Consider the following 27,514-nt stretch of genomic DNA (forward strand, 5'->3'; position numbering starts at 1 on the left):
GCTTCCAAAGAGGGGAAAGGAATGAGATCTTTATTTGCATGTATTTTCTTTTTCCTTTTTCCTCTTTTTTCTCTCTGCTTTCTCTCCTTTCCTGCCAGTAGGATATTTGATAGTCAGAGCCGTGGTATTGCCATGTGGCTTTTAGGAGTGGGGGCATACATACCAAAGTGTGTGAAACTAGTACAGTCTCTCAGTAAATTTCAACAGTTTCAGCACACTGTAGTGTAAGTACTTTGTGGTTCTCCACAAGTGCTTGTAATACTGCAGTTTGTCATTTCCTTCTGTGCCAACCAATGAGGTACAGGTTGGTTCTGTTGAGTTTAGGATAAATTAGCCTTTTGGCGTATCATTGTTGATGAACTGCCGTTTTCTGTTCCACCTAACACCATGCTGTCCATTGCTATACAACCACACAGTTCGTCCTGTCTGCCTCTGCGGTTATTTCTTTTTGGATTTTGCTGCGCTGGAAAATAAGCAAGGATGTAAAACAAGATGTGAAATGACATTCTAAATCTTTCTAGCTTAATTACACGTATCCTCCATTGTTAACTCAGTGCTTAATCACTTAACTTTTAAGCTGGTTAGATACTCATTTCAATTTTTTGCACATTTCAGTTTTTCGGAGCTTAGATTGCTGCTGTTTGATGATGTTGTGGAAAAAGCAAACTAGTTAGTTGCCATATTAAGTAATGATTAAAATCTAGCTGCTTGTCTCCCAACCAGATAATAATTACTGATATTGAATTAACATAAATCTGTAAGAGCAGAATCTATTCTTTGCTTCCATAAATCACAAGTGGTTATACAAATGAAGCTTATGGGTAGTGGAGAGACAAGGAAGCACTTCTGCTTAAGAAGTGCTAGGCTTATGGCAGAAAGCAGGAAAAACCCAGCACTATTTCATAGCATCGTTTTGAGCTGAGGCAGCAACGCTGTGGTACAATAGCAGAAGTTACAGCTGGGGTAGTAATCTGGCATGTTCTGTCTAATTTGAAAGCTTAAAAGATGATATAATAGATTGCACTGCAAGCATTGTAAGGTGAGAACATCTCTCTCAGACACACAAAAATGTCTGTTACAGGTTTATTGTACTGTGAGAACATGGGGCTTGCTTTAAAGTACGGGTTTGGATTTCAGTGTTTCCAAAGTGACTACACAGATCCTTTAGGTAGAAAGCATATATGTTAGCAAAAGAGAAGCCAGGATAGAGGAAACTGGAAGGAAGGCGTAAACACTGGATGTGACTGTCCAACCTGACATCCCAGCCTTACCAGTTTTCACTTAGCTCATATTATTAAAATACCACTTTCATCCAGTTCACTTGCTTGTGTGCTGACATTCTGTCACTCGCACACACAGAGAGAAACACAAACCCTCTCTCTCTGTAAGTGGGTTAACAGACTAGGGAGCCCTTGGGCAGAGTTCTCAGCCTTAAGCGCCTACACCTGACCGTGGTGCGAGGCTGTTTCTGAAATCCCACTGAACCATCCGGGATTGTGGGGGATGGTGTCTGTGTTTTGGGCATTCACATGCACGTATGTGCACTCATATGCATACTGTAGTGCATCTCCCAGCAAGTTGTGGCTGGTGTCAAGCTTGGGTGATGGAAGGGGATGCAGTGTGCTGTGTTTTCCGCTCACCTCTAGGGAGTCTTCTTCTTGGAATGGTTGGGATGTGCAAGAAGATTGCTGAGGTGACAGGGGTGGAGACCTTGCTTAATAAGGCTGGTCCGGTTGGCATCTTTCATAGGTATTAGAAATACTGCCCTCTTGGGTAAATTTACACCTCTAAAGGCAGGGGAAGCTAGGCTTTCCATATGCCCCTACTCTATGCTATAGCTTTTGCTTTTCTGGCAAAGACTGTTCAAAAAATAAAGTAAATAATTTTCACTTTGATTGGAAAGAAAAATTTGAAGGCCTCAAGGGAAAGACTTCCGAGGAGCAGCTGAGATCACTTGGCTTGCTCAGCTTGGAGAAGAGAAGGCTGAGGGGTTCCCTCATCACAGTCTGCAGCTTCCTTAAGGGGGGCAGCGGAAGGAAAGGTGCTGATATCCTCTCGTTGATGACCTGCAACAGGACACAAGGAAATGGAATGAAGCTGCGTCAGGGGAAGTTCAGATTGGACATTAGGAAAAGGTTCTTCGCTGAGAGGGTGGTCAGCCACTGGAACAGGCTCCCCAGGGAAGTGGTCACGCACCAAGCTGGCCAGAGTTCAAGGAGTGTCTGGACAACACTTTTAGTCGTATGGTTTAGTTTTATGTAGTCCTGCGAAGGGCAGGGAGTTGGACTCGGCAAACCTCATGGGTCCCTTCCAGCTTGAGCTATTCTAGGAATTCTATGGTTCTATGAAATGTGAAGAGCTTTTCATTCTTCCTTTGAAGCTAAAAGAAATACAGGAAACAAATTTTTGCGGGCTTTTCTGCAAAATCTAAAATAGATCTGTTCTTCCATGTAGTCATAATTTGACATGCTCTTATGTGTATTTTCAAGGCTGGATATTAATATGTCATTGACAGATACGTTCAGAGCATCACAGGTTCTAGAGAAAGCATTTCAAGTCAACTGGCTGTCATTTTTAACAGGAACGAGAGGCTAAGCTCCGTCCCCCAGAGATCCCAGCAGAATCCACAGCTGCGGTAAACAGAACAGGTGACTGGATGTCACCACGCTGTACTCAGCTATAGCTGAGAGATCATCTATCTTCAAGTTAAAAAGATTTAGCCCTCACAATAGGCTATTCATCTATGACAGTCTAGAGAAGCTAAGGAGTGGCATGCTTTCTAATTCAAATAAGCCTTTTTTTCCGAAGAGTAACACTCCATTGAATTTGTTTTGAGGACTCCTTAACACATGTCTGAATGTTTAGAAAGTAACCCATTTTTGTGATAGTTTGATGTGAGTTAGATTGATAGGTTATCGACAGAAGAGCATATTGTGTGCACTGAGGGGTAGAACCCACTGCTGTAATAAGAAAAATAAGCAAAAATGTGTAAGAATAGGTAACAGGGAGGGCAAGGGAATTTTCTTGCACTTTCTGCACCTTTACAGAATACTTGGGTACTTGCAAGCCCCATTGTGTACCTGTGCGTTATCACTGAGTACTACTTTGAACATGATTATGATCTGATACTTTTAAGGTAGGAATAGCTAGCTGAAATCATGGAACTTTATTTTAAATGATTGGTGAGTGAGACAGGGTCAAGGCCAGGGAGTGAAAAACACCAAAAAAAAAAAGAAAAAAAAGAGAAAAGTAGGAAGTAGAATAATACGAAAGATATTGTGTCTTGAATGCAGAAGTGTTTGGTTCTGTCAAGAATCTAAATAAACTTGAAAACTTGACTTGAGTCTTGAAACCTTCTTCCTTCCCCAATGCTTACATTGTCTGTCTGGAATTTTTAGTTACTATTGTTAGAGAGATATTAATTTCAAGGGCCCAGCTTTACATAATTGCAAATGTTTCTGAGGGCATTTAATTAACGTAAATCAACATGCATAAAGTTTAAAATAGCTCAAACCCTCTGAGCTTTAGTAACTAGGTCTTTTTTCTGGCAAGCCCTTATAAAAACACTTATGTAGGTTTGACAGTTGTACTGGGGGCAAGAGAGCAGAGTAAATCAAGGGGACCAAATGTCAGTTGGAAATAGTGGGGCGTTTCCAATCCGAGAGATGGGTTTTCCCATCCCTCTCCTCTTTGGTGCCTGTAACTTCTGCTGCTGAATGGTCTGTGAGAGGAAAGGTTTTTCTGTTCATTCTGAAGAAGGCCAGGCGGAGCCACAGTGTTATTTCTGTTTTTGACAGGGTGGTCTGTCATCCAGCACCGAATACAAAAGCTGTCTAGTCTCTATCTTGTATAACACATCATGTGTCAGTGCATCTTTTGAAGTGTCCCTGGACAAAAGAATCAACAAGTCTGATTTTAGCTCTTTATTATCTGCTTTTCAATTACAGCGATTAGTGCCAAATCCTTGAATTGGACTTGCTATCAGTGGTGAGAAAAAGGAAGACAAGGAATATCGGTGCAATGTGTTCTTTTTAGCTAATGATAGTCTATAAGGTGAATGTGCTTAGTAAGTCAGGTGTGATACCTTGTTTGTCCTGGTCCTCAGGCCCACATAGCTTCTGTGCTGGGAAACCAGTAGAAGGGTGGGAATGGAGTTGGGCGTAATTAGTTCAGTTTCTGCAGTGCTGGTAGTGAGGAGAACTGGAGCAAACATGAAAAGGACTGACCATGAGGTGGGGATGGCAAAGGACTGACCATACAGTCTTCGAGGTGGGGATGGAAAACAGGATACCTCTCTGTTTGTACACAACTTCTGCGTGGAGCATTAATTCCTAAGCAGGTATTCCTCATATTTAAAGTCTTACACACTTACATAGAAGTAGTTCTCTTATATTCCAGGTTATTAAATAGGAGGATATGCAGATACTCTGTCCTACTGAACATAGCCAGCGTAAATATGTACGTGCACGTGCCAACCCCTGACATGTAAACTGTCCAGAGTTCGTACCTGTGGGCAGTTTTGCCTCTGGAATTTAAGGATCTTACCTTTTGATGATAGAATAAAACTGTGCTCCATAGAGGTAACTTAACTGTAACCTCATCCCGTCACAGACATTTAAATTGAGTTTCATTTCTTCCTAGAAATGTGTAAATTGTCAACAAAAATAAATAATGTAGGAATATTTTAAAATAGTGAAAGACATTTAGGAGTGAAAAATTAAGTCAATAGTTTCAGTAATTTGGAGATGGGAGCTTGGCTAAATTATAATTTGTACAGTAGAGTTTGAAGAAAGGGTGAAGTATCTTTACCGAGATCAATAATAAGAAATCAAGTAAGTAGCACCAGCACAGATCAGAACTCTATGGCAAGACCAAAGATACTTTGGAGGAAATAGGAGAAACATAGTAATACTGTTCTAGAAAGCTGCTAAGCTTCATGCTCTTTCTGCAACTTGAATTTGAGGTTTGGTTTGAGCTGTAATTGGTATTAATGTCAGTTCTGTGGTATTTGGAGAATCAGTTGCATTTACATAATATTAAAAAACGCATTTTTGTGTCTGGGAACAATAATACTTCCTATCTGGGAACAATACCATACTGCTATGTTTGCTCTGGACAGAATTTCTGAAATGTCTTGCCTTTTTTCTTTTTTTTTCCCCCCCTGTTTTCCTTTCTGAATGTTTATGCTGAGTCTCTGCTAGCTTAATTTTCGGGTACAAACTGTAGTGTTATTGGTATCATTTAGCCGTGAGAGATGAAGGAAGTGGACAGGGATGATACCTGTCTTCTGTGTCCTGCTATTTGTAAAGTATTCAGAGTTCCATTTCTGATTGTAATTTTTTTCAGAGGAGTTATACACTAAGAGATTTTGTCATTTAAATATTTTTCTATTACATTCTCTGAATTTTGTTTTTTATGCTGAAGTGTTCCTGAAAAGACAAGTACATTCCAGAGCAACAGTTAGGTGGAGATTTCATTTAACTGTGTTACAAACTTTCCCCATGTCATGCGTTTTTAAATGGCATTTTGAGTTTCCTCTTATTGTTAAGCACAGCTATCACTTTGTATCACATTAATTGATTTCACAGACTAAATGTCAGCAGAGTAAAAACTGCAGTTTTTCTTGGTAATATTAACTTAAGCGTGTTGCACAGCCCAAATGCTTCATAATACACCCTTCATAACAAAACAGATATTTTAAGTTGTGCTCTTGTTAAAACATGTATGTGTGTTGCTATCTATATACCTTATATGCTGTTTTTAAAGAAAAATCTTAAATACAAATTAAACTTTCTATTTTGATGCTAATTGTGACACTAACTACCATAAATATTAGCATCTGGTTCCCCAAATTGACGGAAGTCATTACAATGTATTTATATGGCTGGTTTTAAAATCACAGAAATGCAGTATTCGTGTGACTTCAGCAAGTGGACATGGATCTCCTCTGATAGCCATAACAGTCTATTTTTTTAAGTAGACTTTATGTTCAAAATTTGCTGCTTTCATATTGCTGTTCCTGTAGTAGATGACTCAAATCACAAAGCCTCTGCGGGTTGGTCCTTGTGTAAATTTAAACAGTTTACTAATCTGTTAAAGTAATCATGTAGTGGAATATCTCAAATCTCTTTTAAGTCAGTATGTTCTTTTAAGACCTGGTGTTCTTTTTTATTCAGGAGTGGCATGGCAAGTATATGTTGGTATTTATACATACAAACTCCATCTGAAGCCAGAGATTAAATGTTCAAATACGACTGCATATAAATATGTTGCTATTATGCTTTATCCTCTTTGACTGATCTGGAGGAAAAATAATGTTCTATTTAGCTGGTAAAAGAAAGGAAAGAATTATGCCATGTTTTTTCTTAACAGACTTTCCTAATTCCATTAATGCTGAACAGATACCCTTTCAACAGCAGTAGAGGGCCAGCACATGCTTCCCGTATAAGGGAAGGAAAGCCACACATAGTTATTCCTCTTGTTCTTTCAGTGGAAAATGCTTATATTATGTGAAATGCTGTGTAATGGTTCTCTGATCTGCTGAGATTTATGCAATTAACTAAGCAGAAATAATAAGCTAAAGAAATGTCAGATTGAGAACAGAGAGTGACCTTACACTGGAAGCCTTGAAATCATCACCAGTTTCTAATGTTACCACTATTCCTGTTCTGACAAGTGCTTAATTGGATGCTTGTCAGTATCTCCAAGGGTGATGAATCCCTTTTTTATCACCTTGAACACCTTGCAAATACAGTGTAATTTTAGTTTGTGTTTTGCAGCATTCTCATAGATGGAAACACAGAATTTGTCTTAGCTGGCACACACTATAACGTCTATGTGATGGAGTATGTTGTGTTGCTAGTCACTGAGGTAGGGTTTAATTACACGCAAATTCTAAATGCCCTGCCAGTGTTCTCAGACTTTAGCAGTAGAAATGTGTAGGTGTGGCTGCTGTGATCAGTCTTGTGCACCGGATATTTTGACTTGCATAGGTCCCTTGTATGTACTTAGGTTTCAGGTTTTTTTGGTGTTTGGTTTGTTGTGTGGTTTTTTTTTGTTTTGTTTTGTTTTGTTTTGTCCTGTTTTGTTTTGTGGTGTTTTTTTGTTTTGTTTTTGGTTGGTTTTTTTTTGGTTGGTTGGTGTTTTTTCCCACCACCCCCAGAGATTTAGGGACTTCTATCTGTGCAAGAGGTGACCTAGGAGGGACGTTGTGCTCTCAGATTTTTTTACCTTCAGAATCACAGATTTTTTTACCTTCAGAATCACTTTAAGCAAGTTTAGAGGTCTGTGATTTGGTGGAAGTAAGGTGTTAGCATGAGAGGAAGCAGATTGGTCTTTGCTAGCTTACGTATCTCTCCTTACCTTTGGACCCTTTGTTCTTAACTACAGCAGGCACAGAAATCAATGGATGCTGCTTTTCCTAACAGTATGCTCATCAATTGAAAATCAAGAGCTTGACTGTTGAGGAAAATCAAGCAAGTCCCCATGTTGGGGGGGACGCAGTTATCAGTGTTTTCCGTAGATTAAAAATACACCATGGTGTGTTAAATACAAAGTCAGAAGATATTGTTGATCTGTCAGTTGAAAGGTGAAGTTGAAATATTAAAGTAATTTATTTTGTTTGTCGTTACCATATTTTTTTCTAAGATATTTGTTGTCTTTTGAATTGGCTAGGGCAGCAGATTTGCCAGGGATGATGAATTGCCCATTTTTGTGTTAACTGAAAGGATTCAGCAAAACTATCATTGAAGAGGATGTCTTTCCTAATCAGTCATTAGTGTCTCTTCATATGTGAATTTGTCAACTTATATCTACTTAATAAAATTTGAAATAATACATTGTGAAAAACTTAATTGAAATGAACAAAATTGAGCCAAACCTTAAACAAAAAAAAAATCTCCTCTAGGTGCATTTCTTCTTCTTATATTCTGTTAATGCTTACCAGATTTTTTAACAGAAATGAATGGCATAACATATCTTTAAAGAAATTATTTTATAGCTTTATAATATAAACAGTGCTTCAATTTACTTTTTAATTACACTTTAAATGATTTCGTCTATTATTTTCATACTTCTAAAGCAATAGTTAGTATGCTCACCATGAAGATCATCTTTAATACTATATACTCTTTATTTCTGTGGTTCTTCTCTATATAACGTATCTTTTGTGAGACAAAATTGGACTACTGTGCCAGGTGAAGTCTGTCTGCACTCAATATTTACCATTCCAGAAACTCTCACCTCTGTTCAAGGTGGGTTTTGTTGTGGTTTTTTTTTTTGGTAGCTACAGTGCCAATCTGGCTTTAGCTCTACATAAGAAAGATGTGTTTATTGTACTGTTTATTGTACTTGACCGATCTTGGCTGTGCTGGAACATTACTGTGACGAGCAGCAGAATTAACATAATTTGTTCCTTTTTTTTTTTTTCCTGTACCAATTGTCCTAGTACATTAAATTTAGAACATGGCTCAGGTACGCATATGTACTATGTCAAGACAAAAGAATGTGAAATGGAGCTGTGGTTCAGAGGGGCAGTGGTAATCATCACCATAAATACTGTTTGCAATGTCGTCATCTGTATGTCAGTTCAACGTGTCATTGGCACTACACAGGAGTAATAAGGCAGGATGCTTACCCAAAACCAATAACCTCTAGGTTCTTATCTTTTTGGGGAATAAAAGAGCATTGTGGGACTTTAACTATTGCAGTGCTGAACTCTGAAGTGGAAGAACAAATGGGAAATGCAGATTTAAGCGTATTCTCTCCTATAGATCTTTCCCAGTTTGCCTCAGGTGTAGGAAGTAATCACGATTCCACCTCCTGATAACTTTTTGCTTCCTCTGGAGGATATTTTCCAGGGTGACTGTTATTTCTTCCAGTTCTTTTACCGTTTTTCTATTGTCAATTGTGCTGGACAAATACAGGGATTACATTCAGTGTTTTTCCTGATGTGCTCAGTTTTCATAGAAAGACATTTAAGAAACAAGTCCCTGCTCAAGCTTACTTTTTTTTCCTGAAAAATCAAATATCCTTAGCAGTATTTTAAATGTTTTCCCTGAAACCCAGACACTCCATTTCAGTTTCCTACCCTTTTCTTACTGAATGTTAAAACAGGAAATTTTTTGGTAAATTAGGATTAATGTTACATTTCTTCAAATAGGAATATTTGTGGATTTTTTGTTTTTACAGGAGTGTATTTTACCTGTTCTATCCCATTAGAGGGAAAACTAACATCAGCACAGCAAAAATGAATGTTTTAGATTGCTACTGTATATTGCCTTTCAGCACACTTTAATTAAAGTGGCATTTGTTTGTCCTATAATATCACCATTCCCTAATCGATGTACTGAGCAAGCACCATGGTGACAAGATAAGTTGCTTTGTTTTGTTCCATATGTCTGTGTTCCAAATTTTCCATAGCTTTAATTGGTTCCCTGCAGAATAACATTTACAAGCATATGGTATGGAAAATGCTGACTGCATTTGTTATCATATATTTTAGTACATTGGTGGCACTAGATCACTAAGCCTTTAAATGTGATTATGAGGTTATTTAATGCAGTCAATAGTGTGCTTAAAACACAGCAAAAATCTGCAGTGAGCCAAATGGTATCAAGGAAATATGTTTGAGTGCCTTCTTAATGCTTCAAGGATAGATGGGGAAGTCTGATTCAGAAAAGGTTTTGGTAATGTTTATGCTGAAACATACTTTGCCACCTAAGAGCAATTCGGAGAGGTCTGTGGAGGCTGCTTGCTGTCACAAGAAGGGGAATGTATGTAGAAACGTGGAATGCAGAAAAGCCAAAATACATGATACGTCAAAGATTATTGACTTCTGAAGAAATGCACTGGCATTAGCTGATGAAATGGAATGCAGGATCAGCCCTTAAATATCATGTGTCTGACTTTGGAGACATCAGCACTACCTTTTTACACAGAATCTGCTCTGGTAGAAGGTGGGCAATCCAAAAGAGAATGGGATTGACTGCAAGGACCCCAGTCATCCATGTGTGGTGTGTGAAGGTCTGAGTTTGACAATATTGAACACAATAGGTGTTGGGTTATGCCTTTTTAATTGTGCTGGAGGGGAGGGTGTGTCATGGTGGAGAACAGCTGAATTGGATTTCTTGCTGAGACAAATCGAACAAGGTGGTTTCAGAGTCCTCCAAGAAGTGCTCAGTGGGTCGTCAGATCAATGACCTCTTTGGATTTCATGAGCAGGCTAGAAACTCAGACACAGCCCAAACTATCAGAGGAAGAGGATCGCTCTGTACATGGAGATTGCTGATGTATGGATTACATCCTCTGCATATGGATTCAAGAGGTACCATATCCCTTCTGTCCCTAGCCTGAACCCAGCTTAATTTACCGAATAAATCACTTCCGAATTTCTCCTGTTTTAGTATCATCCATGTAAAAAAGAGTATTAGACATTAAAGCAGCACAAATTCTAAGTTTATTAGTGACTAGACATAGGCTGAAAAGCATATGAATGTTAAAAGTAATACAAGAATGTGATTATGCATTTTCTCTTGCTCAGATGCAGTGTGTATATGGCTCTGATCTAAACAGTATAGACATAACCAGTTATTGTATGAGTAAAAAGGTAGTGCCTTCTCATAATGGAACATATGTTTATAATCTCATAACATCCCAAATAGAAAAATAGATTTTTTTTGTAAAATCAGATTTCATTCTGAGTGTTCATTTCTTAGTGCACTGTCATTTCACTGACAAGCACGCTGTTGCAAGATAATTTTTAATCTGTGCTCAGCTTCTGCAGCAAATCAACTCAACTTCTATCTCTCACAAAGACACTTGGACTTAAACATGTTACAATAATAGAATTCACCCATGGAAAAAGAGGCTGCCAATAATACGAAAGGGCTTTTGGGGAAATTCTTTTGGGGAATAGTGTTTGCAGCAGGCATAAAGGACAGCAGAGAAATACTTGCTAATTGGTTTTTGATTTTCAATGTGGAAAAAGAAAGAGTGACTAAAATAATAGTAAAGTAAAAGAAAATACTGCATTTTTTCTAAGGCAGTCTGACCAGAGAGTGGGTAAAAAGCCAAAGGCATTTTAGAACTGTAGTATGATAAAAACCCGTTAACAAGAAAGGCAAAACTGAAAGTGACTTTGGCCTCCTGGTCATCTCACCTAGCTATGATTTTCTCTCTCAACTGAAGGTGTGTAAAACATTTTAGGATAAGTCACTAATGGGAAGATGGTGCCTATGATTTTATTGTTAGCACGGACTACTTGTTTGTCTTGAATGACTGAAAATACAGTTCATGATGAAAACGAGACAGAAGTTTACACAGAAGGTCTGAAACAAAATGAAAATGTGAAAATGTAGCTATGCATAATGTTTGTATTTGAGTGCAATATAGTCAGAAATACTATCTATAACACATTGATAAAAAATTTAGAAGAAACATTGAGATTGCAAGATGATACAAGTAAAAAAAGGAAAGAACAGAGTAAAACCTATTTATATGTTGTCCATATAAACACAGAAAATTCAGTCTTACATAGTCACTAATGGTATTTCTGCTGAGCTGTTGGCTCACTTCAGGGTTTGGTCTCCTGTTCAACTTGGTGCATTATCACCTAAGGGGTATGCTGGCTTAAGAAGCATGAAGCTCAATTCCAAAGGCTCCTGTACAGCACAGTGTTCAAGTGCCTTCTTATTCTTGGTAAATTTATTTTTCAGTTGCAAAGTTGCTTCCACCATTTTAGAGAAGCAGCTAAGCTTCTTAAACCCTCTGAGGCCAGATGTTAAGTCTGTGACAGAGACAGGTGAATGAACTGCATTGTGTGAGTTGTATTCCTGTGCCTCCACAAAAAAAAAAAAAAAAAAAAAGAATTTGCCTCTTTTCTCCAATACACTTTCTCTGTGCTCTCTATAATTTATTCCACTGCTGCAGTGTGTGATGTAGGGGGGTATTGGTACCAGTGACTTCTTGAGACACCACGTAACCGACACAATTAATATGACGGGGCCACTCTGCTCCTCAGGTAAATGTGCTCCCTACTTTTAACTCATTTGTTTTTAGTATCTCAGGGGACACCTTGGTCCTGTAGTAAGCCAAACAATTCCTAAAGGACATGAATACTATCAAGTCCTGTAAACTGATAAGCATCCCAGTCTCACCTTTGCATGTTAAGCAGCAAGTGGGGAAGCAGAGGGAAAAGGAGTTGTGTACCTTGAGCTGAAAATTCAAAGATAGGCTGTGACTGGCTTTAGACACTAAAGATAACCTAGAAAAGGAATATAAGGTGTTCTTTTGCAGAGCGGAATTGCTGCATGCTGTATTGCTGATACTCAGTTATTAAGTGAGAGCACTAATTCTGCGTAGAACCCATGAATTTGAACAACAAATGAGTTAATGCAGCATGAAAGGAAGAGGGGAACTTTGATTTTTACTTTAGTGACTTCTATGGTAGAGAATCCTATTGATGGGCTGTTGAAGTACTGCTGATTCAAGCTTAAGTAATCATTCTGCTGGGAACATTTTCCTTTTTCAGCCGTATGAGAGTATATCCTGTTCTGTCTTGGCAGGAAGAGCAATGTGATATCTTTACTAAGCCTAAGGTCATTTAAGTAAGTTTTTCCCCTCCTCACTTTGTTGATCTTGTGTCATAAGGACTTAGATTTCTTTAATTCCCTGAGACAAAGAATATTTACTATCTGTCAGCCTTAATGGGAGTTTTATCTTCATGTAACAGCAAAATTGGGATGGTGCCAAAGTCATGCTTCCAAAATGTGTGTGAACGTGGGCATGTATGTGTACCCTGTGTATGACCCCTTTTGAAAACCAGATACTACTATTGGGTATACTGCATACTTACACCCCATGATCCAGTTGAAGTGGTTTCTCAAAAGTTGGCCCTAAAGGCAAAAATTTGGTGAAGCAAGAGGGTGTGAACATGTAAAGCTTATAAAGCATGGTGGGTTAGCAACACCAAACCAATTGATGGAATAAATTTAATTTTAAAAGGAGCCAACAAGATTTTGATTGATGTTTTTAATTCTCTGGTGCTTCTTTTGATATTTAAATGGCATCACTGCATTATTTGATTACTCCAACTATTCTTTTTCAACTGAAAATTGCGTGAAGAAATCAGTGTTTATTTTTATTTTTCACAATGTAAATAAAGTTATGTGATAAGTCAGAAGGTGTTTCATTAACGGGCAGACCAGTCTTGCATGCAGTTATATTCTGTAAAATTAATTAAAAATGAAAAGAGAGTAAATGTTTGTAGTTGGTAGGAATTCTTTCTTGAACACTGTGAAGTTTGTCTGTCTGCAGAATGCCAAATTAGAGCCTGGTGGTAACGCAGAAATATTGAACTGAGTTCTCAGCAGCAATAGCTGACCATGCCAATTCTTGATTAGAATGACTGGAAAAGAAAGCGTCTGTCTTGTGGAAATTCCAGGAACAATCTAGGGACAGGACTTCCTTCCCTGGCTGGAGTGCCAGATAATTAATCTGCCTCATTTCCATTATTAATTTTGAAGGATCAGCATATTTCTATGAAACAGTGTGATTTTGGGAAACAGCATTTTAAAATAAAACTTCCTTTAGCAAGCTCTTGACTCTTCAGTGTGGCTTTTAAAGTGTTAACCTCTGAAGATCAATAATTCTTGTTTATGAAGGCTGTGTTCCAACCTCCTGTTGGAAGTGGAGTCATCATCAGAGAGGAGAGTGCAGATAAGACGGGGTAAAATGGGTGTATCAGTTAGGCCCCAGGGAAGTTCTATACGCATCGCAACTAAGGTGCAGAGGCCTTTTCCTAGTCTTTGTTACAGACTAGTCACAGTCTTGTCATCAGATGTCGTTCAACACAAAACATCAGGCAGTATTTTATGCTTATCCAACCATTTCTGAGGGTGGCATTGAATTTTTATGACCTCTCCACTTTTGTTTATCTTTTTTGTAAGGCTGTGTCTCCAATACAAATGTAGATGGTGTGGATTTAGAAAATTGCCCGTTTGTTTTATTATATTTTATTCTGCTAGTGGGATTGATGTTTGCTGTAAAAGCTTTTGGGTTTAGATCCTTAAGTAAAGCAACATGGTACAATATAGATCCAACAGGTAGTGATTAAAATATGGCATGCTTGAAATTTTCTCTAATAAATTGTGTTCCTTAGGGAAGAATCCACTTTGTAACCACGTATTTTAAAACTACTACAGTAAACTACAATGTATGTTATATACTGTACATGATAAATGTGATATTTTAGGGGCAGAGAGATATAATAGACTTTTGTCTGTCCTCAAAAATAGGAGAAAACAAAGACTTATCAGGAGAAGAGACCATCTTTTTTTTCCAGGCCAGTAGAGAGCTTTCTTGTGAAAGGACTTATGAAATATTAAACTAACTTGAACTTTGCATAAAATATTAAATTAACTTTGCTTTGGCTTAAAGCCATTTCTCTGACAACAGAGAAGGATAATCAACTTAAAAGCCCTCAGGCCTACGGAAGCATAATGTTGCCTGGTACTGTAAGGCAGATGCAGGATGTACTCCAAAATGACTACTCAATAAATTCTACCTCTGGGTTGGAGGTACATTTCCAAAGCTACTGAGTAGGTACAATAATCCTCTCTTATGTAAGTAAATAACTTAAAATCTCAGTTGCCATATTTACTATCTTGTCCTTGGTCCAGGTAGTTAGGCTTTTTCCCCATGGGAAAGGAAAGCTTTCCTTTTTCCAGGAAAGCTAAGTATGTCTGTGTAGCCATGCTCCCTTGTTAGTGCTTCAGCCACAAGGTTGGAAAAGCTTTCAGCGTTGCATGTGACACTGGACAGTGTCAGATTATGTGACTCTGCAGCTTCTTCTTTATTAGTATGCTTCTGTTGAGCCTTATAGCTTCTTCCTTCAAAGAATTGCTATCGTTGACAAGCACTGTCTCATCCCATGCAACAAAATGCAGTGATTTCATTGCAGTTGAAGGACAGAAGATCCAGTGAGATTCAAGGCAAAAAGAAAACAGTGGCTTAGAAAGCAAGGCTGTGTGTGGCTGCGTGGGTTGTGTGCGTGTGTATGAAGCAGAGGGAAAAGAACAAAAATTTCTGCCTTGAGACAGTGAAAGTTTTGTAGGGGTTCCTGTTTATACTAGAAAAAGTCTTCAGTATTTATCTTGCAGTATTATTTCAGCTTCTAAATTAACAGAAGAAAAAAAGAAGAGACAACGTGATTTTTGACTGTCATTGTAGTAGTATGTCATAGCCAAAGTTTCTGCAAATCTGATTGTCAGTATATGCCATATGTTTGAATGAATCAGCTGTTTGATGCATTTAAGAACCTATAAAAAGTATTTTTGACCACAGTTGTGTAAAGATAAAGTTGCCATACTAATGCTTTTATGTGAATAAAGACAATAAAAATGGGCAGATACGAGAGCTTCTTCTCTGTAAGTATCAGAGTATCAGAAGAGACCTCTTGCTGGATTGCAGAGGTAGCTTAATGTTTGTAAATCTCTTTTTTGAGCATGATAAGTGAATGTTGATCTCTGCAGGTCTGGGCTGAATTGAGTTATCCTGACTGATGCCATCTGTGAATGACACATCATTTCTTTAATCCATTTTATCCCAGGCATCCAGTGTTCATGCATTTTACAATTTACCTTTAATCTAGCTGAACAACCCATCAGCACTAAGTCAGATCAGTGGTCTCTTATGTAGTTTAATTTATGAGTTCCAGTTTCATCATCAACCTCTTGAATTTTTTAATTCTGAGAGCTAATGAGGGTTCATGATGGCTCTCAGGTTGAGCTGTGGTAGCTGCTGGAATTAATCACATTTTAGTCCTATTGCAGCTAGGTCTCACAGAATTCGTGCATCTAAAGCTTTGTGGGCTTCTCTGCTGGGGTCTGTGCTTGGAAAGATCTGGAGGAGGAAGCCTCACATCCATGGGCCTGCTTTTCTCCAGCTGGCTGGTTAGCCAGCAGTAGACTAGCTGTATCTGAGATGACGGAAGAGGAAGCAATCTCAGACCTGTAAGATAAACAGTAAGCTTGGGTAGCCCCGAGAGGGCATACGTCAGGGTTGCTTTTATGGAGAGTATAATTTTTTGAAGGTTATTATTAATAAGTAGTAGTAAGATACTAAAAAGCTATTCAGGGAGCCACGCGTGGGGAGAGGAGATGCTGGTGAAATCATATATCCTGGACCTGCAAAAGGGGAAAGAGAAGAGAATAAAAATATGCTTGGTGAATAGAAAAGCAGAGATGAGGAAAGGTGAAAAAAGGATATCACTGATCCTTAAGACAGCACGTTGAGGACTGTCAGTGGAAGGTCTACCTTGTGCCGTGATCTTCTAGAAAAAATAGATAAGAAATCAAGTCACAACAACAGACAGTAGCTCATGCTGGTTTCATGTTAGTTTCTGAACAAGGAGCAGCCATAGAAGCTGAGGAGACAATTCCCCCAGCTTCGGAAGAGGTGGTACCAACTTAACAGAGGAAACTTTCCACACCAGTCTGTCAGAGCTGAAGGTGTCATGTGAGCTAGAGAATGCCATTTCTTTTATATGCTCTTTGACAACTATTATCTGATGTGAGAATTGAGAGGGATGGCGTTTGAGGGGGTTGTTCCAAATATGCACAAAAGGCAGCATGTTACAGGGAATGCTTATTTTGTGCAGCGTTCTGTTTATATGACTGTAGATAAGTTTGGATTTAAGCCCTGGAAGACAAAAACAAAGGTTGTTTTGAGGGTTCATTTGATCTTAAAATATCATTTTAATCAATATGAAAATAGATTTGTAATAATTTATCCAATTATTCCTCTTAACTTTAAATTTATCTACCTTCCTTCTTGCTGGCTTTTGATTGCTTTAAAAGTTGTAGTAAGTAACATTGTGGTTATAAACTACAAAACCTGGTTGTCTCTGAATGAGGATCTCGTGATTTTTATGCATGGATGGTGGTGGTTTTTTGCCAGTAATGTTTATCTGCGGAAGAGTTGTCATGCTGAAAGTACTGACTTCTACAACTTCTAAGGTGCTGCAAATCAGATTGAAGGTTAAAAATGTTGCTTTGATAGTCCTATGGTAGAATTGGTAGGTGTCACCCATTTGTGCTAAGATGAATGTTTGCAGTAGTGTTCCATTTCACTGCATAACTCACTTGTGTAACACTGTGGTCATCGCTAAGCTTTTGATAAAATATCAGTAGTGTCGGTACAAGAACATTTCCTGTGTTAAAATAGAGTGGGGGAGATGCTACATAGCTGTATTGAGTAATCTATTAAAATATTAGTACTTTTCCTGTGATTCTCGCGTCAGCGAAATAGCCAGTTCAAGCAATAAAGATGCTTGGAGTAGGAAATGTTGTCCATGTGAATAGGTTATGTAAGTGTGATCTTTATGTGTCACTGAATTATTTTGGCGGTTATTACTGGGGAATGGGAAGGTAAATAATTCAGTATTAATGTACCGAGCTGTGTCAGGGATAGCATTGTATCTCTTTATGTGCTTCCCTGTAGATGTCCTAAGCTGGTCAGTTTTGCACGTGGCAGCTCTCGGACCGTAGCTCTGGAAGGATAGTTTGGAGTTACATCTGTGTGCTTAGGGGAGTTGCTGCTTCTAATCCTCCTGTTGACTTTGCCTCTAATGGGACAGCGCATACTACGTGAATGCAAATACTAGGATGGGGTTTTTAACTGTTGCTGGTTGTCTGCCAGCCTGATCTATTTTATCTGTACCAAATTTGTGCTGTTTTCTAGATGTGTATCATAGAATAATGTTGAGTTGGAAGGGACCCATAAGGATCATCAAATCCAACTTGTCTTTGGGAGAACGGATTGCTTATGCCGATAAGAATATTTATTCAGAAAATGGAGGGTTTCATTTAGGAAAATAGTAGCAAAACATCTTGTGCTTTCTAGTAATAATTGAGTGACATTTTAGGTTGTTTTTGTTATGTTTTGTTCCCATTATGAATTTCCAGAACTACAGGAAGAATTAACTGTCCAAACATATTCTACAGCGTTATTAATTAAATTTATTTTTTTCATAAAAATTAGTTTGGTAATACATGATCTGGTAGTGGAAGCCTTTCGCTTTTTTTAAATAAAGAAAATTCTTCAGGCTGGTGAAACAAGATGTGGACTATCACTTCTCTTGTCAGTGTGTCTTAACATCATCAGGATGCAAAGCACAGACTTTCTTTGCTGTTTGTTCTGGCCAATTTTTGCCCTGAAATCTGTTAACTAGAAGCTTTAATTACTTATTAAGACAGCTTGCAGGTTTACTTTGTATTTTAACATTAGTTGAAGAGCTGTCATATTTTATGAGAAAAAGCCTATTTCAAAAGCACCTCGCTTAAAGTCATGGATGAGAGATTAGGGCATGAAATAGGGTCGTTGTGTGCACATGAGCAGATTCTTACTCTGGGAGAGACAGAATCATTAAAATAACCAATTGTAGTGGATGAAAAAAATATATATCCTCTCTGGAGTGACCGGAGAAAAGGCAGCATGCAACAGAAACCCCTGAATACCTTAAGAAAATTATTTTCCGTTCCCTTTCCTTTGGGAAAGCGTTGGCAGTACGTGGTAGGTTACCTCGACTGTGTGTTTGTCGTAGGCAGAAATAGTCCGGAAGAAACTGGCAGTTGTTGGAGGGATGGTATGTTTACAGCCTGACCAAGAAATACACCCTTTCCCTGTTAGTCTGCTTACTGTTGTATTAAAAACTTGGCTTAATAAGCTCCATCTCAGGTTTCTTGATAAGCTTTTGAGAACAGTCCAGGAAGACGGCCTCTCCTTCCATAGTCTGTTCTGGTTCATATGTGTTGATGAAGGTATGGCGTGCTGGAGTTAAGAAATCAGAGCTTGGATGGCTAGCTGACCTGTTTGGATTATGATGAGGTGGTCTCTAGAGCTTTCTTGCTCCGCACCATGTTCTCTTTGCATTCTGCTCTTTATAGCCGTGCTTTTCTCATTTCTTCAGAAGTCAAGTGTAGGGTTCAGAAACTTGATTTCTAAAGACAACACAAAAAATGTGTTAATTTTTCAAAAGAGAACACTTGTGTACCTGATGACATGAATAAGTCTGTCATTCATCACTGAAACTCAGATCACTTTTGAGGATCCTTGCTAGTTCTATATGGGATAGTGTTTTGTGGAATATGAGCAAGAGGAAGCAAATTGTTATAGAATATGTAGATACAGGCCATCAGATGGCTTGAAATTTTTTTTATTGTTTGCACTAGATTCCTAGAGGTGGGTGAGTTTGTAGATTTAATAATAAATTTATCAGTTTATTCAGGTTCCATCTTTTTCAGGGTTGAGTCATTTGCTATGCAGTTACAATGTACCCAAAGAAAAAGACTTCTATAGACTGATTAATACTAAAAAAGGATCAGCTCATGAACTTTAATTCTTTAGGGTGGCTGATCAATCTGAAATGTATGCTACAGAAGAACAATGTGACAAAAATATATTGAAAAGAGGAAAATGAAGACAGTTCCTTGCTGGTGAAGGCCTAGAGCTTAAATGAACATACCGTGTTCCAGACACTGTATTCTTCAGAAAGCTGTCTGTCTTTCCCAATACACAGGGAATGGAGAATAGGTGTCCTGGTTTTATTACCCAAAGGTATTTTGATGGCTGTGTTCTATTTAAGGGACAGAGAACTAAGTTTCTTCCTTATATCCAGATAGAGGTAAGATTAGACACAGAGAAAAAAGGGTTGGTTTAAAAAAATTGCCCATTTATAATTATTGAGGATAGTATGCTAAATATATACTTCTTTTGAAAGATTAAAATTTTATTTTATATCCAGAATCCTATTTAAAATTAACAAAAAGTACATCAGCCTGATTCTGACAACAACAAAAATGTTCAATTGCATATATTTGGTTCTGTAATATCTACTTGGCGTCAGTTGAGTATGTTTCTTAAATTAAGTGTAGCTCATTAGAATAAAATAAACTGCAATGTTTCTATGCAGCTAGCTTGACGTTAATGACGTGCACGAGAGAAAAATATCACCTTACGTTTTGTGTGTGCAATTATGAAGAAGGTAGACACTTCCCTGCAATATTTTGCTTTCACACAGTTGGTCTATCTTTTCTTCGTGTTTGGAAGGCTTCTAATTTTATTAAATGCAGAACAGACTTAGTTCCCTTTGCAAGTGAGAACAACTGAAAGCTCTCAGTGTTTCACCAGGCGTGCTCAGCTTCTGAGGAGTCAGAGTGAAAGCCACTTACTTTGTCTTGTTACTGATTTCAGCCGAGAGAAGAAAAAAGGGAAAACTAAAATTACAGCTTGCTGTACAGTTTGCTGCGAGTATTTCCACACTCTTTGGGACTGCTTTTCTTATTAGATTTGTGAAGTGTTTTCAAAAGCTTTTTCCACATATACGTGAAGCTGCTTATCTATTACTTTGCTGCTAAGGGCTGTCAGTTTAGATCTCGTCTGGGTTCTAAATTGGGGTCTTTCATGAAACCCAGATTTTTTGGCTTGCTTGGGAGCTGTGAAGCCAAGGAAACATGTCTGATCCCACAGTAAGTGCATTCCTTCAGCCAGTGGTGAAGAGCACTACGACTGAGGGCAATGCCCCATATTTAACTTGTCTTTTGAAGTGTCATAGTGATGTTTTTTCTCACCGTTGTCACTCACTGCAATTGTCTTCTAATGTGTTACAGAACAGGAGCAAACGCCTGGAGAAAGTCCATGTCGTTCTCGGGAATAAATCCTGTGATTTGGATTCACTCATTTCTACTCTGGCCTATGCCTACTTTCTTGACAAGGTAGGGGAAAAATGGACCAAGTGGTCTTAATTCATTTGTTCCAGGTTGTTACAGACATCTTACTGCTAAGTCAGTTAAAACATACTGTGAAAACATTATTCGGGACATTATTCTGGATTTTGTTATAATCAGATGTGAGGTTTTTGAATAGAAACAATCTATGTTTCTTTTTACACAAAAATTAATGAGTGGGTATGAGCTGGCTTATTCAATAGCAGTAAAAGAATCACCCCTGTACATGATTCTTTCTCCTCTCTCCTTCCTCGTTTCCCAGTGATTCTGTAGGAGGCAGAGACCGAAGAACAAGAAAAAAAGGCAAAAGGTGTTTTTTTTTAAAAATGAAGTAAAAGGGGAAAAAAACAAACAGAAATTTCAGACTGTTTCTAGTTGCTCACTCTGTTAAAACATCTTCCTAATAAAAAAAAATATTTTATGCCACTCTGACAAACGTACATCTATGTTACAGGTCAGTCCTCCTGATGTTCTGTGCTTACCCGTGTTGAACATACCAAGAAGAGAATTTAGCTACCTCACAGAGACAAGATTTATATTGGAGGAGCTGAATATCCCGGAGTCATTCCATATCTTCCGAGATGAAATCAATTTGCACCAGCTGAATGCTGAAGGGAAATTGTCTTTAACACTTGTAAACAGCAACATGCTGACAAGGTATTGCATTGTATGTACAACAAGATGGCTTATGCGGGTTTGAGCTGTTTCAAAAATTATATTTTACATTTTTTCTGCATTAATACTGGTATTGCTATGTTCACACAGACAAAAAAATAAGTAAGTTAAAATATATTTTGTCTCCCATTATGTCCATTAAATATAACAAACTAAATAGTCATCTTTCTCTACTTTTAATGGAACTCCCTTTTTTAAGGACCTTGTATTTTCACCCAGCTTAGATTGGATATTTTAATTTAGTTTAAATAGTTTGGACTATTTTTCCTGTGACCAGTAAAAAGATGAGATTTTTTTCCTGCTTCTTAGTTTGCTTTTGCTAAAGGCATTAAGGCTCTTACATTGATTGGGAGATGGCCAGCACACTTGCATATGTGCTTTTAAGATGGCTGTTAGATTATTGCAGTCCTTAAAAACGACAGCATTTTTCTCCAAATGTTCTCAGTGCCAGAGGCTCAGAGTTGCTCTGTGGAAGACTGCAGTCCATATACCCATCCTTAAGAGGGAATATTTACAAGCCTATAGTGAATTTTTTATAGGGAGCCTCTTTATAATGGTCTGCTTGTCTTGCCCAGAATCAAGGATGATGTTTACTTCCAACTCTCTTTAGAACTTCATTTAAGATAAGTAACATCGTGTTGTGCTATGGCCCCATCTGACTCTGAGGGGTTTGCGGATTAGAATAAAAATAGGGAAAATCTAAAATGAGACATATGCATAAATCTCATAACTATTGATTCTTTAACTGCAGTCAGATCAGTACATCATTCACTTTTTCAAAGTAAAATTATCAATAAGATTTGCTTTTTGTTTACCCCTTCCTGTGTTTCTTCTTTCTAAAAAATTATGATTAACATTTTATATTATTAAATATAGTTATATAGTTTGGCTTTGTTATTGCTATTATAAACAGAAACTTAAAGTGTCTAAATGCAAAACAAAAAAAAAGAAGAACTTTTGTAAATTTTCAAAATATTCAATGGGGGAAATCCAAGATGTCCCCCGTATAAAGAGTGATATTTTCAGTACGTGTAGAAATATTTTTTCAAATTATTAATTATAAAGATTTTGATAATGGAAATGTAAACATTTAAGTCTTAGTAGTTAGTGATGTATCAAGCAATAAAACTACTCTGAACACTTCATTTAAAAAATTACAATTTTAGGACTTCATTATGACTTTCTTTGGCTTTATAGCAGACTTCAAGTAGCAATAACAATAGTGTAATAGTCCAGAATTTTAAATTTTTTTTTGCATTGTTTTACTGGGTTGTCTAAGCAGCTAGAAAGAAAAATATATATAATTTTTAAATTTGCTTGATAGTGAGGATAAAAGTTTGGAATCAGCTGTTGTCAAAGTCATCAATCCAGATGAGCAATGTGACGGCAGCCTGGAGTTACAAGCGTCTTCTTCCTCTTTAGTAGTAAAAGAAATTCTTCAAGAGGCACCAGAGTTAATCACTCAGCAACTGGCTTATCTCCTCAGAGGTGAGAGATTACTCTTCATTTTAAATACTGAAAGGTTTAATGGAGTGTTTCTAAAAAAAGAGTGTGATCCATTCTTTGGTTAACAATCCCTTTAAAGACCACGGGAAGCTTCATAAAAGAAGCAGGGAGTAAAGAGTTTGTTAAAGAGTAACATTATATTGAATATTAAAAATGTGCATTTAAAAATAGGCATGAGAGGTCTTTGCTGTATCACTAGACAAGAATATTAAATGGAGCTGTCGACACACCAGCTGGGTAGCTGGAAAAGCTGTGCAGTTCGTCGATTCGAGGGGCTGTGCAGTGCTGCCAGTTTGGCTCTGCCTGCCTGTGGACAACAGTATGGATTGGAATCTAATATTTACACGTTAAAGCTTCTCCTGATGGTGGTACCTTTTTATAGAATGATGTTTTAACGGCGTGATGCGAAACTTTTTGTGTTTAAAAACGCTGTAATCAAGTCTTCATTGCACGCCCCTTTTCTTTTGTATGGTATGCCCAGTAGAGCTCAAAGGATGGGGCTTTGTCGTGGTTTAACCCCACACGGCAGCAAGGAGCACACAGCTGCTCGCTCACTCTCCCCGTGGTGGGATGGAGGAGAGAATCAGAAGAGTAAAACTGAGAAAACTCATGGGTTGAGAGTAAGATAGTTTAATAGGTAAAGCAAAAGCTGCGCGTGCAAGCAAACAAACAAAAAATTCATTGCCAGCTTCCCATGGGCAGGCAGGTGTTCAGCCATCCCCAGGAAAGCAGGGCTCCATCACACATAACGGTTAGTTGGGAAGGCAAGTGCCATCACACTGGACATCCTCCCCTTCCTTCTGCTTCCCCCAGCTTTACATACTGAGCATGTTGTTACATGATATGGAATATCCCTTTGGTCAGTTGGGTTCAGCTGTCCCGGCTGTGTCTCCTCCCAGCTTTTTGTGCACCCCCAGCCTGCTCACTGGCAGGGTGGTGTGAGGAGCAGAAATGGCCTTGACTGTTGAGCTACAACCAAAAACATTAGTGCATTATCAACATCATTCTCATCCCAAATCCAAAACACAGCACCGCACCAGCTACCAGTAAAAAAGTCGACTCCGTCCTCAGCCGAAACCATGACGGGCTTCAAAAGTCAAGAGTATTTTCATTTCTGTCTTCATAAAGTGTATCCTTAGTTTATTTGTTGCAGCAGAATTCTTCAGTTGGAACTGCAAAATGCCTTTTTAAGAAATTAATGTAGGCGTGTTTAATGAGGATTATGAAAACTTGCCTACATTAGATTTCAGAAGCTACAGGAGTCTTGGCTTGTCATTGTACTCATCACTGTGATAACAAATGTAATGAGCATGTTATGAGAAATTACAAAAGGTAATTTTTATTTTGTTTATGTTTTCCTAGAAGAAGCATTAACAGTGACACAGCATTTAGTGTGCTCTTTTAGTATCTTTCCATGCTAATAAGCTCTAGTAAACCTGCCATGAAACATTTTTGTAAGCTCCAGATTTCGGTTGAGTAGCTATCCAGGCATCTAGGCAAATGACCAAGCGTAATTGATTTTGGAGGCAGAACCAAAAAAGGCTTTTGGTGATCTCTCAGGATACCTGTTTGGTGGTGGAGTCAGGAGACAGTGCTCTGAATAATGAACAAGAATGCTTTCAAGTACTACACATGGTTGTAAGTGCCTGTGTGTTTTGGCTCTCCAGTCTGTATCCAAATTAAAAGAAAGTGCTTTTATTAGAGAAATATTCAAAGTGTTTGCATTAGAGACAGCACTTTCAGTTTTGAGGGAGATGGTAGCTAAAATTTTTTTACAAATTAGTAACTTCATTTTAATTATTGTGCATGGTAGCACATGTTTGAGGAAGTTAGTGGATATGGGAGTCCCTTCATACCTTCTCATTCATGGTATGAGAGGTGATTGGCAAAGCCTAAACAACAAAACACAGCTGCACTTGTGACTTGATGCTTTTCTGCTTCGCCCAGCGATGCTCTTTGTACATATATAAGGCTAAGCAATACAGTGAGTCCTCTTGTGGGTCTTTTAAAATAGAAAAGGTTTTCGGTACTTGAGAACCTTCAATTGCGAATTCAGAAGAGTCAGTGAATCCCATTACTGGTTTTGATAAGATAAAAAAAAATATCTTAGATATAAATGTATGTAGATGGAAGATCAAACTACAAGCAGTCTGAAAATAAAAGATGAAATACAACCTACCCAAGTCAAGCTTTTGTGTTTCTCTGTATATATTATGGCCTTTTGTCAAAGTCCTTGCCCATAAAGTATAGTTTTTGAAATTCATCTCACCGGTGAGCATGGGAGAAAAAGGGACCGTCCGCATATCGTGGTCTGGAAGAAGCGGGGTGGCTGCTTCATTCTCACCAGCAGTCAATACACATGTAAAGGCTCCCAGGATGACCCCTCTCTCTTCTGGCACTCTACCGGCGTAAAGCCAATAAAAAGGTCCCACTGGGTTTTTCCCACTGTTATGTTGCTTCCAGTGTAAATCTGTAAGTTGTTAGTATGTATAAATTTCAGAGGAAGTTCAGAACAGAAGGCCAAAGTAGAAGTCAAAGTGCTAAGACTTAAGATTTTGTTTTCTTAAAACAGCTGAGAGATCGTAACATCTGAGTCTCTGAGCTGGGAACTCATCTTTCATTTTCTGGCTTTCCAGTGAGTATTCTGCCAGAAGACTTGTAAGATAATACAAATATCTCATGTTTTAATAACTAGCACATAGTGGCTGTGACAAATTCATTTGTTGCCTCTTTTTCAAACTTCTTTTTTCTCACAGTCTGTTAGCAATTTTTTAAAAGTTTAATAACAAAAGCAGATTTTTATAATGTGCCATATTTCAACTTCGGACAAACTTCACCTGCTTCTTCTGTGTTTAAAAAAAAAAAAAAAGTCAAGAGAAAAGACTTTTCCTGGGAAACTGAGCATTATTGATTTAGGCAGTTTAATATTTAAGGACTTTTTTTTCAGCTGAATGCTTTCCTGGTATCTTTGTCTCCTCGTCAGACATGCCATAAGTTAATTCTACCCTTGGGCTTTGAATAGAGCCTGCTTGGAGAGTCAGAGTGTTGTACAGCCATATTTGCCTTAAGTTAGAGCTTGTGCTGTCCCTGGATTTGTGCCAGAAGCAAACAATTACAGAACCTGCCAGAGTCTTGGGCCTGTATTATCTTATTTCCCTAGAGATGTTTAGAAGGGGACTGTTGCCAAACTCAAGATCCATTAAACTGCTGAGTCATTACATTTTCTGTTGCAGCCAGCTGGCAAGGATGTGATTCCAGGCACTCACTGTCAGGTACCTTGGGTCAGTGCACTCTCAAAAATGCCTCCTTATGTTTATTTGTATAAGGCCTTGAAGGATGCCACAAGGTGCAGACTGCAACATGTAAATAGAGACAGATTTATAGCAAAAGCATCAGCAATTTTTTTTTTTCTTTTTAACATGAATCTGCTTTTGCTAGTTCTAAGCTGCATAGTTGAGATCTTTTTATGCCCTGTTGGGGCAGTCTGACTTTCAGTAGAGATTAGTTTGTTATGGTAGCCACGCAGACAAATGTTAAGAAATGCCCTTTTAAGGGCTGTGGGAATTATGCCAATTTTCCTTTTTTTTTTTTTTTTTTTTTTGTTCTGTCTTGATGATTCACATTCCCTAATTGCTGCATCCTTAACATATATGCCAGAAAGAAAGGAGCATTTTGAACTGCACCAAATGCTGCACTTGTTTGGACTGATACTTTAGGTATTATGTGTGGAAACAGTTTTCTTGGAGGCAATGCCCCCCCCGCTCCCAATTTTATTCCAGCTTTGTGGCTCTCCTGTTAATTACAGTGAAGACTGCTTGCTCGGCTTGGTTTTACAGTTTTGGTTTGTGGGTTTTTTTGGGGGTGGGGAGTGTTGAAGTATACTTTTTCCATGAGGGACTGTTGATTTTCCCCTCTTCCCTGTCCTTTATTTTTCCAGGTCATGGAACAAAAGCTCGACAGGAGAAATGCCTATATTTTCATTGTACTGTTTCTCTCAGCCATAAACTTATAATTCAGGAGATGCTTGTGCTGTTCTTAATGTTTTCCCAAAACGACTTCTGCCTTCATTAGATCATGTTTAATATTAATGCACAGCAATTGCTTTTGGCAAAACTAGTGCTCCACTTCCAAAATGCTTTGCAAAAAAGAATAAAATGCACATTTTTTTTAAGAGTCCTAGCCTATTTTCTAGTGACCTCTCCCTTGAAAAAAAATATCTGTAATGTAGTGTGATGTACACAAGAAATAATATTGAATCTTGTGTTACCAATTATATATTTCTTTTTTCCTGTGCTTGTGAGCAGACAGAGCAGCCTCCATTATGCTTTCAGAAACCCTGGGGGAGTTGCACCAGCACTCAGTAAAATCTGCAGGAGATTTCTGAGTCCATGTATCTCTTTTACAGCAGGTACTTACAAGAGAGCACATGACTAAATGGGCTACTGACCTTTGGCCAAGCAAAAAGTATCTTGAGTGAACTGTTTTTCTAAACTATCTGGAATCTTAACCATCACAGGGGTGCTGGGGGTGCCTGGGAGAGAAGCGTGTGT

General features: G+C 38.1%; 1 protein-coding gene across 1 annotated transcript in view; it reads left to right on the forward strand.

The window, feature by feature from the left end:
• PRUNE2 (prune homolog 2 (Drosophila)) overlaps positions 1-27,514 on the forward strand; it is a 159,460-nt gene that overhangs the window by 30,414 nt on the left and 101,532 nt on the right. Inside the window, exons 2-5 of the mRNA XM_009882758.1 lie at positions 18,602-18,643; positions 20,667-20,771; positions 21,238-21,440; positions 22,783-22,946. Coding sequence (XP_009881060.1) covers positions 18,602-18,643; positions 20,667-20,771; positions 21,238-21,440; positions 22,783-22,946 — 514 coding nt within the window. The remainder of the gene's footprint in view (positions 1-18,601; positions 18,644-20,666; positions 20,772-21,237; positions 21,441-22,782; positions 22,947-27,514) is intronic.

This window comes from Charadrius vociferus, unplaced genomic scaffold (genome assembly GCF_000708025.1).
Source record: "Charadrius vociferus isolate BGI_N301 unplaced genomic scaffold, ASM70802v2 scaffold560, whole genome shotgun sequence".
Lineage (NCBI taxonomy): Eukaryota > Metazoa > Chordata > Aves > Charadriiformes > Charadriidae > Charadrius > Charadrius vociferus.